General features: G+C 53.6%; 4 protein-coding genes across 4 annotated transcripts; 2 read left to right on the top strand and 2 right to left on the bottom strand.

Annotated features, from left to right (window-relative positions):
• The first annotated feature begins 517 nt into the window (after nucleotides 1-517).
• P170DRAFT_158548 (ribulose-phosphate 3-epimerase RPE1) lies at nucleotides 518-1,871 on the top strand. Its single transcript, XM_024842552.1, has 3 exons — nucleotides 518-989; nucleotides 1,115-1,366; nucleotides 1,433-1,871. The coding sequence occupies exons 1-3, from the start codon at nucleotides 747-749 to the stop codon at nucleotides 1,694-1,696; spliced, it is 759 nt and encodes a 252-aa protein (XP_024706333.1). The 5' UTR covers nucleotides 518-746; the 3' UTR covers nucleotides 1,697-1,871.
• A 7-nt stretch (nucleotides 1,872-1,878) lies between these two features.
• On the bottom strand, nucleotides 1,879-3,524 carry P170DRAFT_406524 (uncharacterized protein). Its single transcript, XM_024846635.1, has 2 exons — nucleotides 3,015-3,524; nucleotides 1,879-2,875 (listed from the first exon to the last, which is right to left on the bottom strand). Exons 1-2 carry the CDS (start codon nucleotides 3,228-3,230, stop codon nucleotides 2,144-2,146), a joined length of 948 nt encoding a protein of 315 aa, XP_024706332.1. The 5' UTR covers nucleotides 3,231-3,524; the 3' UTR covers nucleotides 1,879-2,143.
• A 3,640-nt stretch (nucleotides 3,525-7,164) lies between these two features.
• P170DRAFT_474575 (uncharacterized protein) lies at nucleotides 7,165-7,942 on the bottom strand (the record flags this gene model as incomplete). Its single annotated transcript, XM_024853163.1, has 3 exons — nucleotides 7,165-7,293; nucleotides 7,374-7,710; nucleotides 7,779-7,942. The coding sequence occupies 3 exons, from the start codon at nucleotides 7,940-7,942 to the stop codon at nucleotides 7,165-7,167; spliced, it is 630 nt and encodes a 209-aa protein (XP_024706331.1).
• Nucleotides 7,943-10,319: 2,377 nt separating this feature from the next.
• On the top strand, nucleotides 10,320-13,181 carry P170DRAFT_158439 (uncharacterized protein). The gene is made up of 2 exons (XM_024842551.1): nucleotides 10,320-11,010; nucleotides 11,145-13,181. Exons 1-2 carry the CDS (start codon nucleotides 10,702-10,704, stop codon nucleotides 12,819-12,821), a joined length of 1,986 nt encoding a protein of 661 aa, XP_024706330.1. The 5' UTR covers nucleotides 10,320-10,701; the 3' UTR covers nucleotides 12,822-13,181.
• The last annotated feature ends 315 nt before the right edge of the window (nucleotides 13,182-13,496 follow it).

Here is a 13,496-nt window from a genome sequence, read left to right as displayed (position 1 = left end):
GTTCCGGGGGGGTCGACGATCGGAAGGACGGACAAACACACCATGATTTCCCCTCTTCATGGTCTGCGCTTAGAAAACGAGCGGACGCGAATGCTGTTCTCGCATACTCCGTACTCCGGAGTACTGCCGGTGAGGGCACGCAAGGGCAGACCCATCCGTCATCAGTTGAGTCTAGTTGACCTGTCAGGCCCGTCAGGAAGGACGAAAAAGGGCATTCCGACCACGATGCCGCCCAACAAGAAAAGTCGCATGGTCAGCCGACCAGCGCATCGGCAACGGAGCGGATGAATTGGCACGATGCGGCACGATGAGGTGCTGAAGGCGTCGAGAAGGACGAAAGCGACTCCCGTGACGCCGCCGGACTGGGACTAGCTCGGGGCCTCGACCCGCCAGACTCGATTCTCAGGCACCTTCAGGCACCGACCGCCCACGTGAAGGTCTTGGCCCTAGCCCTTATCGTCTATGCAGGCCTTCCTAATCGGGGGCTCCGGACTGACGTCGACCGGCGACTGGCGGTGATATCAATGGCCGCTTAAATTTGCCTGTCGATGGAGTATGCCTATCCACTCTGGTCTCCATCCCCTTTGCTCACACATTCCTTTTTCTGAGTTGTTGGGTACATAAGTCGTCATCGCTGCTCTCCTCTCTTCCGCTCCCCTCCCCTTATCTCCCCACCTCATCCACTTCCGGCCGTTGCCCATACATCCTCCTCCATTTTATACTCTCCCCCGACTCTACCATTCACTATGACTCCGCCGGCCATTATAGCTCCTTCCATCCTGAGCGCGGACTTCGCGACTCTGGGCAGCGAATGCTCGACCAAAATGGAGCAGGGCTCCGATTGGCTTCATGTTGACATCATGGACGGCCACTTCGTGCCTAACATCACCTTCGGAGCTCCCGTTGTCACCAAGATCCGGTCCCACGTCGCCCGCCCGACGGAGCCCAGCGGAAAGGGCACGTTCGACTGCCATATGATGATCATGGAGGTGAGACCATCCTATTTCCTCAGATTCGCGAGTCGCTGCGTGCTTCCGCGCAACACAATCACTATCCGCGCGTTCCGCGTACCATGGATATCGCCGCTAACCACACCCCGTCTTGCTCTTTCTAGCCGCATAAATGGGTCAAGGACTTCAAGGACGCCGGATGCGATCTCTACTGCTTCCACTACGAGGCTGCCGTCTCGTCCGTGGCGGCCACCTCCCCCGCCGACTCTACTACGACCCGCCAAACAAGCCCTAAGGAGCTGATCCGATACATCCACGACGAGGGTATGCAAGCTGGCATTGCCATCAAGCCCGACACGCCGGTGGACGTCCTGTGGGATATTCTGGAGACCGAGAATGAGAAGGAGCGTCCGGATGTAAGTGACCTCACCGTCGGGAATTTCCCGTACCTGTGACACCTAGCTGACTTGTCTTCTCACAAGATGGTCCTCGTCATGACGGTATATCCTGGCTTTGGTGGCCAGAAATTCATGGCCTCCGAGCTGCCCAAGGTCCAGGCTCTGCGCGAGCGATACCCCAACTTGAACATCGAGGTTGACGGTGGACTGGGACTCGGCACCATCGACCAAGCTGCCGATGCCGGCGCCAACGTTATCGTCGCGGGTTCGGCCGTTTTTGGCGCTCAGGACCCTGGCGACGTCATCGCGAAGCTTCGCGAGGCCGTCGATACCCGCCGGAAGGAGTAAAAACAAAGAAAAGAGGATACAGATTTTTCATGTAATTCGGTTCTTTTGCGATATATTTCATTTATAATGCCTCCTTTTCTTTTGTTTCCCAAAATCTTTTTGAGCTTGATGACCAAAAAAGAGAAGGAAAGAATACGTTAGTAATTTAATGCGCTTACGGTTGACGAGTATTCATGATCCATGCGAAGCCTGCAATACAATAGATTAATGACTAAATAAATACATCTGAACCCGAAAAGACCCTCAAACTAGGCACTAAAGAACACTTTCAACTGGTATCTTTACAAACACAGGAAAATCCGAATGAAACAAGTGTGATGTCATGCCGTGTTGGTCACCCCGACAGCACAGCTGGCCAGGCTTTGCGACATAGACAACCTGGATTGATAGCCACCGCTAGCGGCTGCCTCAATTTGGTGGTGATTGTCAAAATCACCCCAATGAAATCTATCCTTGTTTCTTGGCCTCCGTGTCCTTGACGTCCGGTTCATCTTCGATCGCGGGCTCCTCCTCGATGGGCTCGTCCTGAGCGCCCTGCTCTTCCTTCTCCTGCTTCAACGCATCCAGAATCTCCTGACGACCGCCAGAGATGGATTTGCGCAAGTCCTGCGCGACCTTCTCCTGCTCCTCGGGAGACGTCGCCGAGATTATGGAGCCACGGTGGTGTTCCACCAACCCTAGAGCTTGGGCGTTATCAGCATGAATGTTGGCCGAGGAGACTGCAGCAACCTCCGGCACAATGAGAGGCGGGCGCCTTGGACTCTCGGAATCTCTCGGAGCCAATGATTTCCGACGTACAGAATCTTCGCCGCCCTCTTTCTTCTCGGCGTCGGTCGCGGCGGCGGCAGGCGGCTGCGGGCTGGGCTGCTCTTCCGTGGCAGCGGGAGCCTTTTCGGGCTTCGCGCTGTTCTCCTTGGCCTTGGACGCCGCCTCCTCGCCGGCCTGCCGCAGTGCAACGGTGATGGAGTCGTCCTTTTGGGCCTCCTTGGCGGGCGGGTTCTGGATTTTAATCGTGCTCTGCTTGGGAGCGGCCGACTCGGGAGTGGGGGTGGACGCGGCGGACGACTGGGGGGCGGGAGCTGGGTAGCTGGTGGCGGGCATACTATCGAAGTCTTCGACACTGTTAACCTGCATCCTCAGCTCACCGAATTCGTTCCATTCTTCGATTTCCTCTAGATCCTGCAGAGCAAGGCGCTGTTAGCGATCTGCCATCAAACTATGTCACGTAAGAAAGGGGGAGGGGGGGGGGCGGCGCATGGTTGATATATCCCCTGCGCCGGTAACCCCCCTATTAGGTGGCGGGGGAGAGATAACATACGCCGACGACGGTGCCGAATTTCACCAAACCGGGCAATTTCTTGCCCTTGGAGCGACGACCCCAGAGCTTCCGAGCGGCATCATCGGTGGCGACGTCAATTGCGCGAAACGGGAGTTTGTTGGCCTTCAGGATGGTCTCCAATCGTGCAGTGGCGGTGACGATATGGGATGACCCCGCAGTAAGGGAGGTGTAAAGGTAGAGGGTGGAATCGGACATGATGGACAGAAACCAGGGGCGTCAAACGAGATGGACTATGAGGACCGATCACAGCGATGATACGGCGACGAGAGGATCATGCAGCAGCGTTGGATGGGATGGAATGTGCCTGCGTGGTGTTCGACGTTCTCCAATTTCCCTGCAGCGTTCTGGAATGGGGAAATCCTTCGCCGGAATGACGTGGCGGCTTCGACGGGCCCACGCGCGGTCACGTGTCGGGGAGGCAGACAAGGGGTTGGCGTTGGCTGAGCGAGAGATGATGCTGTGTTGCGAGTTATATACGCATGGCTCTTCTTATGTCATGGCCCTGGTTTTTCGTCGCTCTCCCTGCGCGGTTCTTGTATCGTTTGGGCGCAAACCATGCGTGGCAACCTGACGTCAAGTGGGTTGTCCTGCCCACTCACAGCGCTCCCTGCCTTCAAACTCCTGTCAACGACCCAAGTTCAGGGAGCTTGACTGGGCAGAATTACCTAACAAGCGGATATATCATTTTCATCGTGCCATTGGAACTGGCTGATGTCATTGATCCGGACTCTGGGATTTGCCAGCCGTTTTCCTCTGTTTGAAGGCCCTTATCACCAGTAATATCGATATAGAATGATAAAGCCAGAACCCTTTGTCCAGTACACAGATTATGAGGATTTCCCTAGGCCAATTTCTTGGTCTGATCCTTTCCAATGTTTGCGAATTGATACATCCCGCCATTGCTCACATTAATTCATGATCGCTCATCTCACATCTGCATGTTACGGATGATATACCACCCGTCTACTTAATTCGGAGTTACCAGGGGCATCGGATCCCAAAAGACGGTCAGAGACTGACTATTGCGAGTCAGGGTCTATCGAACCTGTCCCATTTCTGACCCGCCACCAGTACTAACCTGTATGTAGATCTAATATGTTTCTGGCCTCCCTCTGCTATCTCTCAGAAACCACGTTACTAATGATCTGAGGGGTACATCTGGGGCTTGACATAATTACAAAATAATCCTCAATCCCCTTACAGTAGGTGGTCGAACGATAACCTTCTTCTTGGCACAAGGAAGTGTTTTTCCACCGGGGCTGCCCAGACCGACTCTTCGTCGGATCTTATTACAGGTCTGCATGACATCTGCTGCGTTCGGCGAGAAAGAGGTTGCTATGCTTTAGTACCGAGTACGCGTTTTCGACCCATTCTTTCCGACACTGCAATTGAGCTGGCAAATGCAAGCATCTTCGTCTCTCGCTTGCACATATCGATCCTAGAAGCTTGATGATGGTTGTACCTGAGACACGGGCCATACACACCTGCATCCATCGGCTTGTCGGAGGACGCTGCATCGAAACATGCGCTCCGGATGTGTAATTGGCGGGCCTCTCTGTGGGAACACCCTTGCTTGCCGATATGATGTATCGAGGACACTCGATGTGAGTGTTCTCTAGGCTGCTTGTCATCAGTCGGCGAGTCGAACGTGGAAGTGATGATCGCGTTATAGATCAATGGACCAGGGGCGGTGAATCAGTCAGCTTGTACGGAGCATTGAACATGATGGTCTCGTAGCGGTGAGCAGATAGACATAGAATATGTGACAAAGAAATCAGTATCATGACAAATGATACATCTTGCGGTCCGTGGTAGTATAATACATAGTTGCGAACAGAAGGTTTGAAGCAGTTTGTTGAACGCTTGATGAAGGGTCTCTTTCACATAGTTAGATATCTTTCCATTGAAAGACAAACATCATTAAACCAACATTAGACCGTCAGGTACCCAGATGCTAAACATCTGAACAACCCATCTAGTCAACATATCAACGGTCGCTATAGCCCAGGACTCCTTATAGCTCTCCTGCGCTGCTAATGACAGCCTTTCCGTCCCATACAAACCCAAAGCCTACAAACACACATGCCCAAGACATACGTTTCTCGCCAGGTATATCACCAGACATCGCCTCCAGAACCCAACCTACAACGTCACAACTACCGAGCAATGTTTGCTCTGCCGAACAAACACCAAGCGCCCGACACAGCCCATTCCCGATTCTAGATCCCGCCAAGTCGCAAGGCCGATATGAAACCAACATATATTCCACGATCTCAGTCAGGGTCTGAGCACACGGCAGTCGGCGAGAGCCACCAATAACAATGTCATCGGTGTATATCCATGCCGTCAATACGAGCCATTTTCTGCACTGATGCGTGTATCAATTAGCAGTTAACTACCTAGCTACCTACGTCGTAAGCCGAGGAGTTTTTTTTTCGCCTTCGTAGCTACCTAGCGAGCGGCAAACGAACAGGCACCTGACGCGTCATCGAAGCGCAGACAACGACCTACCTCCTCTACCAGAAGGCCAGGCCAGGTCAAACGATTCAAAACTACTGGGTTTCACAATTCGTATACTGCCGCGAGAGTTTTTTGGGAGCCAAAGGTGAGGAATGTGGCTGACTGCGGCGCGCGAGGACCCTGGGTACACTTGGCTTTTTCAGCCCGGCGCGGATGCCGTTGTGTCGAAAGGTGGTGGCGGATGATCGAAGAGAGGGCTAACGGGTAGGCTTGATTGGGAGGTTTTTGGCTTTGGGATACTTGTTCTGGCGCGATGGCGCGGCCTATCACCTACCTATCTACGGGGGATCTCTCTGGACGGGAGCATGATAATGCGGCGCAGAGGGTTGGGCGGGATATACATGCACGTTCATCAAGCAACAACTATCGACCTTGAGGAGAGGGAATTAAGTGCCCCGACAAAGAAAGAAATGAAAAGAGGGTGGTCAGAACGGGGCGTCGGCACAGCCTGGTCTGCCAGGCTAGAACCCGCGGGCTTGGGTTCGGTTATTGTGAGATAGCACCACTGCCTCGTTCATCCCATCATGATATCTAGCGTAGAGAGGGGGGGTCAGATGGCCGGGTCGATTTGGATTCCCGATTTCCTCATGACAGGGATGGATGGGAGTAAGGCAGACACGGAGATTGGGCACGGCGCGAAGGGAGAAGGGGAAAGTTCGACTGTCGTGATCAGAGCACTCGAGACCCTCTCTACGGCGGTTCTGACGTCGCCGGTGATTGACGCTGTCTGGTAGATCTATTTAGAACTGTTTGAATGCGTATGTAGGCAGATGTGGTAGCAGGGATTTTTGGACCGGAGACCGTGGAAAGTCCGCCAATCACTTGAAAAACATTCTATCACCACCTGATGGTTATGTCATTGCCCCCAACGCATCTGGTTGCTGCACTGCTCCATTCCTGGGGTTAACAGCATGGCTGTCATGATTCTCTCACTTCTTTCTCTTTCCTTTATTTTCCATCGTCGGTTTTATTTTGTTGGAATTTATTGGATTTTTTCGATTATCCAGTTTTGCCCTTTTTACCCCCCATTCCATCCTTCCCAATCTCCCAACGGAACTCTAACCTTCCAAGACGCCCAAGTCCTTTACAAATGTGCATAGTTGCATAGAATCACAGATAGCGTGCGCTAGTGGCCCCCATGTTTGGAGGATCCTCAGCCTATCATCCCTCCGTGTCAGGGACTCTCGGCGATCACACTTATCTAGCGGTCCCACTCAGCCACGCCGTCCCCCCCATTTGTCCATTTGTCGAATCGATGTACTTTTTCACCAGCATTTCATGACTTTCTGGAACGCATACCGCGCAGATGTCTATTTTTGTGCCGGCTTTGTCGCAAGGAAGGGTGTCGTGTCTGTAGTTTGTACCTTACATCGGCCCCCCTCGGTTCCTATGACCAAGACGGATGATTGGGCTGACTTGGACGAGCGTGAGTGCGCGGAATCCTTCCAGGGGATGGGCAATATTGGGTAGAAGATTACTCGGTCGTCGATGGGCTATTGCACTGGATTTGGTAAATTGCAAGACTGTCCCGGGGGAAGAATTGAGGACCGAAGAGGGATGGCTGATCCCCCGCCTGGACAATTGGCTTGAGTCATCGACATCAAAGTGATTATTCCTCCGGCCAGGTGCCCATGATGATAATGCCAGTTAGTGGAGTCAAGGGTAGAATTTTCCGTTGCGGAGTCACCTTCTGCGCGTTTCGCTCGGGGTTCGTCAAAGGAGGGGTACTCGTTTCCAACTTCCATGAATCCAATTTTCACCCCGAACCAGAATTCCAGATCGAAGGAGGAATTGGTCTGAGCAGCGACTGGTCCATACTCCCTCCGATGGACCCAGAACGAGCGTTTGCAATGGCTGGAAATTGAAGGGGCCGTTTTGCCAGTCCTCCTGCAGCACGGAGGAGGACCCAGTTTGAAGTCGGCGGAATGGCTCCCTCTCCGTCCAGTAGGCTGGACGTCGTAGCCGCGATTCGGAACCACTCAAGACATAAAGAGCGGTGACCTGGTTGTGGGCTGGCAGTGGATGCTGCCTGGGACCGATGAAACAACGGCGGAAGGAGAGGTTGACCGCTGGATATTCGGCAAGCGCTTCTGCCACCGAATATCGAATCCGCGGAGGCGACAGCGAGACCCTCTGCGCTCCATCGCACTGCGTTCTATGGTGTCGTCGTCGCACCCCAAGCGTGAGAGAGGATGGAAGGAGGGCCCCGCCAAGCCGGCCAACTGTTCATCCACGGTCACCCCGAAACGGGCAGGGATGCACGTGATTTCACGTGATGCGAGCGCTTGGCCCATTCGAGTCGCCCCACCGCGTCTGCAAATGATCGATTCCAACGTCGATAGTGTCGAGATCGTCCCATCCACCGCCGGCAATGGAGGCACCGCCATGACAGATCGGGAAATATAGCAGAATTCCCCTGTGGCGGGAAACCTCTCGCCGGAAGAGCGCACTGGAAGGGGGGGTCACGGCAACAACTGTGCTTTCCGTTCTTTGTTCAACCAGATCGGGAGTCTGGGCGGCCACGCGCAGAATAATTGAACCTTGGGAACCTTCCGCGTGGTACCGTAGGCTCGTTCCGGGGGAGGTATGTAGGTTATTGCTACTGTTGCTCTTACGACGTGAGAAGCTCTATCATCTGCAGGGAAGCAGACGAAACTGGGTTCGACCGAAACCCAGGAAATCCTGGCTTTCCGGGCTCCATTCTGTCCGGATCGAGGTGAAGAGGAAGTGAGGTATCCTAGGCGCGTTGAGGGCTCTCGCAAGAACCAACTTCCGGAGGGTCATGGATCCCGAACCGGCGATATGGCATCAATGAACAACGAAGACAACAAGATAAGTCTTGCAAACGGAGGTGCCGTCATCATCTACAAGAACTTGGACGAGGTCATTTCTTTGACTGAGGAAGGGAATAGTCAGTCCACATAACTAGCAGCTGGTCGTGACTATGAGGGGCCGAGACCACCCAGATCGGGTGTAGCCCAAACGACGTGGCAGACTTCGAGTCGAGGGGGGAAGATTCAGCTGAGACCCGAATGGCCTCGGGAGACTGGGACAGCTTTGGGTGTCCAGCACTCCAGCACCGCTAAACGGGTCGCTTGTCGCACGCCGTATTCCTAGCCCGGGAATTTAGTACTTCCCCCGGCCGCGAGTGTCTACAGACCTACAGGTACTCCGTCAGACCAAAGACGACCTAAGGCATGCCGCTGTAGGCGCCTGAAGGGGAAAGGAGCCGGTCACGGCCATGATAGGTCACGACGTGCATGGCTTGGAGGGGTCTTTCGTAGGACTCCGGGAGTACGTCACTCCTGCTGAGAGCCGGTCTCCGTGCCTAAGGACTAAGGAGGCACTTACCTAAGAATAGCACTGGGCAATACCATTCTTACCACCAGCACACCAACACGGCCCGTACGCAATACCTCTACAGCGTAAATACCGCAGCCAGGAAACCGGATGACTGATCCAGGCAGATCCAACTCATCCCGCCGTGATTTTCTCTTGCTTGGTGCGGGTGCCGGTCGGCGCAATCCGTTTCGTTGCCTCACTTTGGGGCTCACACCGTGTTCCTTTGCTTCTGTCCGGCATCCAGCACCCAGCATCTTACCTGTCTCGGAGTAGGCTATATTCATTCCTTGGGTCGACCAGTCAGGGCGTCACCTTTCCCCTATCATGCCCCCCTCTCTGCCCTCCTGCTTCCCGTTCTGGACGGGTGAATGGATTTGGATCTGGTTTCATTTCAGGGTATTTTCATTTGATTCCGTCATTAGTCTGGCTGCTATTGGCGGTCCTGCCCGTATCTTTTCTCGGACAACTGTGAAATTACCTGTCCACTTTCTATACGCAGAGGCCCCACGGAATAGGAAAGGTCCGGAGCGCGAAGGCATCTGTTGGACACCTCGAGACCCTTTCTTTTGGCTGCCCCAGGCTCGTCATCAGCATTCGGCGCAGTACGGAGGACGATCGTCGCCTGGCAAAGAGGGCAAAAGCAGGCCTGGCAGGAAAATAATAAATTGAATAATGGAGAGAAGAAAAAGAAAATAAAAAGAAAAAGAAATAAAATAAAAATGCCAAAAACAAAATAATAAAATAAAGAAAAAGAAAAGAAAAAGTCAAAAGGGGATTAGGAAACAACCTTGGAAAATAAAAAAAAATCCCAAGAAAATCTCCCAAAAATTCCTGACCAGTGCCCACCCCCCGACCGACAGAACGAAAGGTTCCAGACCTTCTTCTGCCTCCCATCCCATCCTGGTCCACTCCGCGAACCACCGACGATGATGAGGATGGGCCCTTCAGGCCAGTCGGTCTGCCGGCCAATCCTTCTGTCCATCTCACAGACCGGCCTGCTTCCCCCACCCCGGTCGTTTCCCAAGTTTCAACTTCCATGAACTACTGCTGCAGCGACTAAACCCAACGGGTTGCTAAACACTGGCTAACTGACTTCCTGACGGACTGACTGACCTGACTGCTCTTCCGACGGATCTTTTGTTCTCGTTCCTCTCCCCATGCTGGCGTCCCCGATCTTCCACTCACCCCCCCTCTTTCCTCACACACACCTCCCCCCAATTCATCTTATGCAATCCGGGCCATTTGACCAAGCCGGGCTGTGGGGATAACGACTAGTATAACTATTCCCCATTAAATTCATATCTCCCGCCCTCCTCCCTCCCCTCGTTCATCTGTCTCCCTCATCCATCTTATCACTGTCCTGTCCTCGCCGAATATATTTCTCCTTTCTCCTTCTCTCTCACTCTGTCTATATATCCGTACCCCTCTCTCGTTCGCATTCTTTCCTCCCAAAATTCCCTCTTTACTCTTGTTCAGAACCCCCTCATTTCTGGTGTGTCATCCGCGCAACCTTACCTGCCTGTTGTACACCCACCGAAATCCACTACCGTCGCGGGAATAGTCTTGATCTCCAGTCAGTCCTCTCTCTTTTCTTTTCTCTGATTTCTTTTTCGCCCTTTCTCCTCCTTTCGCTCCTGGTCATTCTTTCTTCTGTTATCCCCGAACCATAATACTGATATGAATGCGATAGAGAACCACCTCTCCCAACCAACCCCCCTAAATAGTCATTTGGTACTGATAGCAGCCCTATCCTTATCGCTCATCTCACGTGGGAGCGGCACCCCTCAAAGGATATCTCACCAACATGGCTGTCACCATGGCCGATGACGAACTCTTCACACGGGCCATTTCTGGGTATCGGGACGCTTTTTTGGTTCAGCACTCCCACCTTCCGGAATCAGAGCGAAATCAACTTTGGGGCCAACGGTTAAGTCAGTTCATACCGGCCACGGCATCCTCCTCCCTCAACAGCTACCGTCCGGTCTCCGGCTCTGGCATCCTCGAAAATGGCGGTTCCACAACAACACTCGAGAAATCTGGGAAACGGGCTCGACAGGATACTCCTCGGACTCTACCTGGTTCTGGTCTTCCTCCGACGAAACGACGAGTCACCGTATGTGATCCATCTTGGTCTTCTGATCCCGCCTCTCCTCCACCTTAACACCCACCCTGTTCCTTCCGCGCTCTTGCATTCCCTTCTTTCTTGCTCTCCCGCCAGCAACCAGTCCCTGGATTGACAATTGGCAGACTCCGGACCCCCCGGTGACCGTTGATCTGACGCGCGAGTTGTCTCACGCGTCCTCTCCGGCAGCTCCTCAGACCTCTCAACACCTATCTAGATCGAATTCTCGGAAGGACTCCTCCGGTTTCTCAGGTCCTGGGTCCTCCCGGCACACGACCATGGTCCGTTCGCAGAGCCAGCAGACCCCGGTGTCTCACCGGCCTTCGCTGGCTTCCAACGTGACGGCTCAGCGACATTCTTATGGACCTTCGCGCGCCCAACGCCGCCTTGACCACGTTAGCGAGTATTCTCCTTCCGAATACACCAAACAATATTTGGACGACCATCAGGGTCAGCAACGAGGTGTCTCGGCACTATCCATGGCGCTCTCTGCGGATTCGACATCGAATGGACACGAACAAAATCCCTCTCGCCAATCCCCCAACCACCAATACCAAGGACCTTCCGCCCTGACGTCCGGCCTGATGGGAATGGGACACCCTTCGTTAGCCGACCAGGCTGCCACGGGCGCAGTTGACATGAGTAGGAGTACCACTACCGATTCGATATGTGGTGGAATTGGGATGATGCGATTTGACTCTTCGGGGCCAAATCTTGACCCCAATTTCTCTTTTCCCTACCCCTCCTCTGATTTCGTTTCGTCCACTTCCCCCATGAACGTCCCCTTCTCTACCTTTACATCCATGCAACGGGATCTCGATCCCGTTACCTTCCCCTTCGCTGAATCTTCCGCTCCACCCGCATTCTCCTGCTCCGCCCCCTCTACTACAACCTTCCCTCAACAACCCGTCTCTGCCCTGTCGCTGTCTCCCGCCGTGGAGATGAAGCATTCCATGTCCACCGAGAGCAGTAGCTCATCCTTTTCCCAACCGTCCAGAGCGGCTCGGAGGACTCAAGAACAGATTGTGCAGGGTGCTCGACCCATCGCTCCCAAGGTGGAGTCCAACAGCTCTCCACCGAAGGTGGCTGAGCAGCACACAATGATCCGCATCTCATCCTCCGACGGGACAGCCAAGGAGGTGGCTGCCATTCCCAAGGCCTCGATTCAGCGGCCCCCGCGTCCGAAGACGTATTGCTCGATGTGTAACGACCAGCCCGACGGCTTCCACGGGGAGCACGAGCTGCGACGGCACATCGAGCGGGTGCACGCCGTGATTCGCAAGGTTTGGGTTTGCGTTGACATCTCCCCCGGCAAGACGTTCCTGGCCAACTGCAAGGCATGCCGCAACGGGAAGCGATACGGCGCGAATTACAACGCCGCCGCTCACTTGCGTCGGACTCATTTCAACCCTTGCCAGCGCGGCCGGGGTGGACGTGGGAAAGACAGTGAGAAGCGTGGCGGGAAGGGTGGTGGAAACCACCCGCCCATGGAAGTCCTGAAGCACTGGATGGTGCAGAAGGAGGAGATTGTCCTTGAAAATGCCCAAAATTATATCGAGCAAGATCCGATCGGGGACGACCTGGCGGCAGCCCCGTCGTCGGTGCCCGCCGAGGATGCGACGTTTCAGGGGTTGTCGTCAGCGCCGACCGACGATGTGCCCCAGCACGGGTTGCAATCGACCATGACGACTGGGTATGATGCCTTTTCTGCTTTCCCCACGATGGGCATGGATTCATCTCTTGATACTTCCTGCTATTTGGATGCTCAGCCTTTGGCTCCTGAGATTGATTCGTATGTGTGATCTATATAATCCTTAGAAGTTTTTCGTTTCTCTTCTCTTTTCTTTTCGTTTTGGTCATTGCCAGCTTCATGTTGATATATGGGATTTGTATTTTTTTTTTCTGGTTTTTCCTTCTCGTCATTTCTTTTTGAACCCTTACATAATTTCTCCTCCTTGCTTCTCTTTTTCACGTGGGTTTAACTCGCATTTTCTTTCCCTTTCTTTTCTTCTACTCTTTTGCTCTCTTCTATTTCTTCCTCTTCTCTTGGTTGATATTTCTTCTTTTCTTTTTCTACCCTTCGATTCTTGGTTCTCGAAATCTTTGCCTTTTGCCGCGCGCAAAACTCACAGGGGCCAAATCAGCCGACCTCTGCGCCGCCTCGACAAAGGCGACATGGGACGACATAATGTGTGATGATGAACAGTCAAACAGCCAAACTCCAGTGTTCTTTTTTTTGCTCTCTTGAATATATTGAATTGGTGAACGTCATGCTTTGACGGCAGCGGCACTTTCCCGGGGCAACCCCTTGACTGGGACCTGACTGGGAAGACTCCTCCCCGGCTCTGTCCGGAACCGAATACCTTGATAATTACCTACATGCTAGGTACTTAGTTGCTTTCACTACCTACTACTTACCACCCCAGGGCAGACTGCAGAACGTACCTAGGACTGTAGGCCGCCAGACGGCACCCCCC

This window comes from Aspergillus steynii (assembly GCF_002849105.1).
Source record: "Aspergillus steynii IBT 23096 chromosome Unknown P170scaffold_3, whole genome shotgun sequence".
Classification (NCBI taxonomy): Eukaryota; Fungi; Ascomycota; class Eurotiomycetes; order Eurotiales; family Aspergillaceae; genus Aspergillus; species Aspergillus steynii.
Note: the sequence above shows the minus strand (reverse complement) of the source record. Positions and strands in the feature narration are given on the sequence as shown.

What these genes read in the sequence shown, in the direction of transcription:
- P170DRAFT_158548 (XM_024842552.1), top strand. Translation starts at nt 747, where the DNA reads ATGACTCCGCCGGCCATTATAGCTCCTTCCATCCTGAGCGCGGACTTC. An exon ending in GCCATATGATGATCATGGAG is followed by an intron (nt 990 to 1,114) that starts GTGAGACCATCC and finishes TGCTCTTTCTAG; the next exon opens with CCGCATAAATGGGTCAAGGA. An exon ending in ATGAGAAGGAGCGTCCGGAT is followed by an intron (nt 1,367 to 1,432) that starts GTAAGTGACCTC and finishes TCTTCTCACAAG; the next exon opens with ATGGTCCTCGTCATGACGGT.
- P170DRAFT_406524 (XM_024846635.1), bottom strand. Translation starts at nt 3,230, where the DNA reads ATGTCCGATTCCACCCTCTACCTTTACACCTCCCTTACTGCGGGGTCA. An exon ending in AATTCGGCACCGTCGTCGGC is followed by an intron (nt 2,876 to 3,014) that starts GTATGTTATCTC and finishes CTTGCTCTGCAG; the next exon opens with GATCTAGAGGAAATCGAAGA.
- P170DRAFT_158439 (XM_024842551.1), top strand. Translation starts at nt 10,702, where the DNA reads ATGGCTGTCACCATGGCCGATGACGAACTCTTCACACGGGCCATTTCT. An exon ending in CGACGAAACGACGAGTCACC is followed by an intron (nt 11,011 to 11,144) that starts GTATGTGATCCA and finishes GACAATTGGCAG; the next exon opens with ACTCCGGACCCCCCGGTGAC.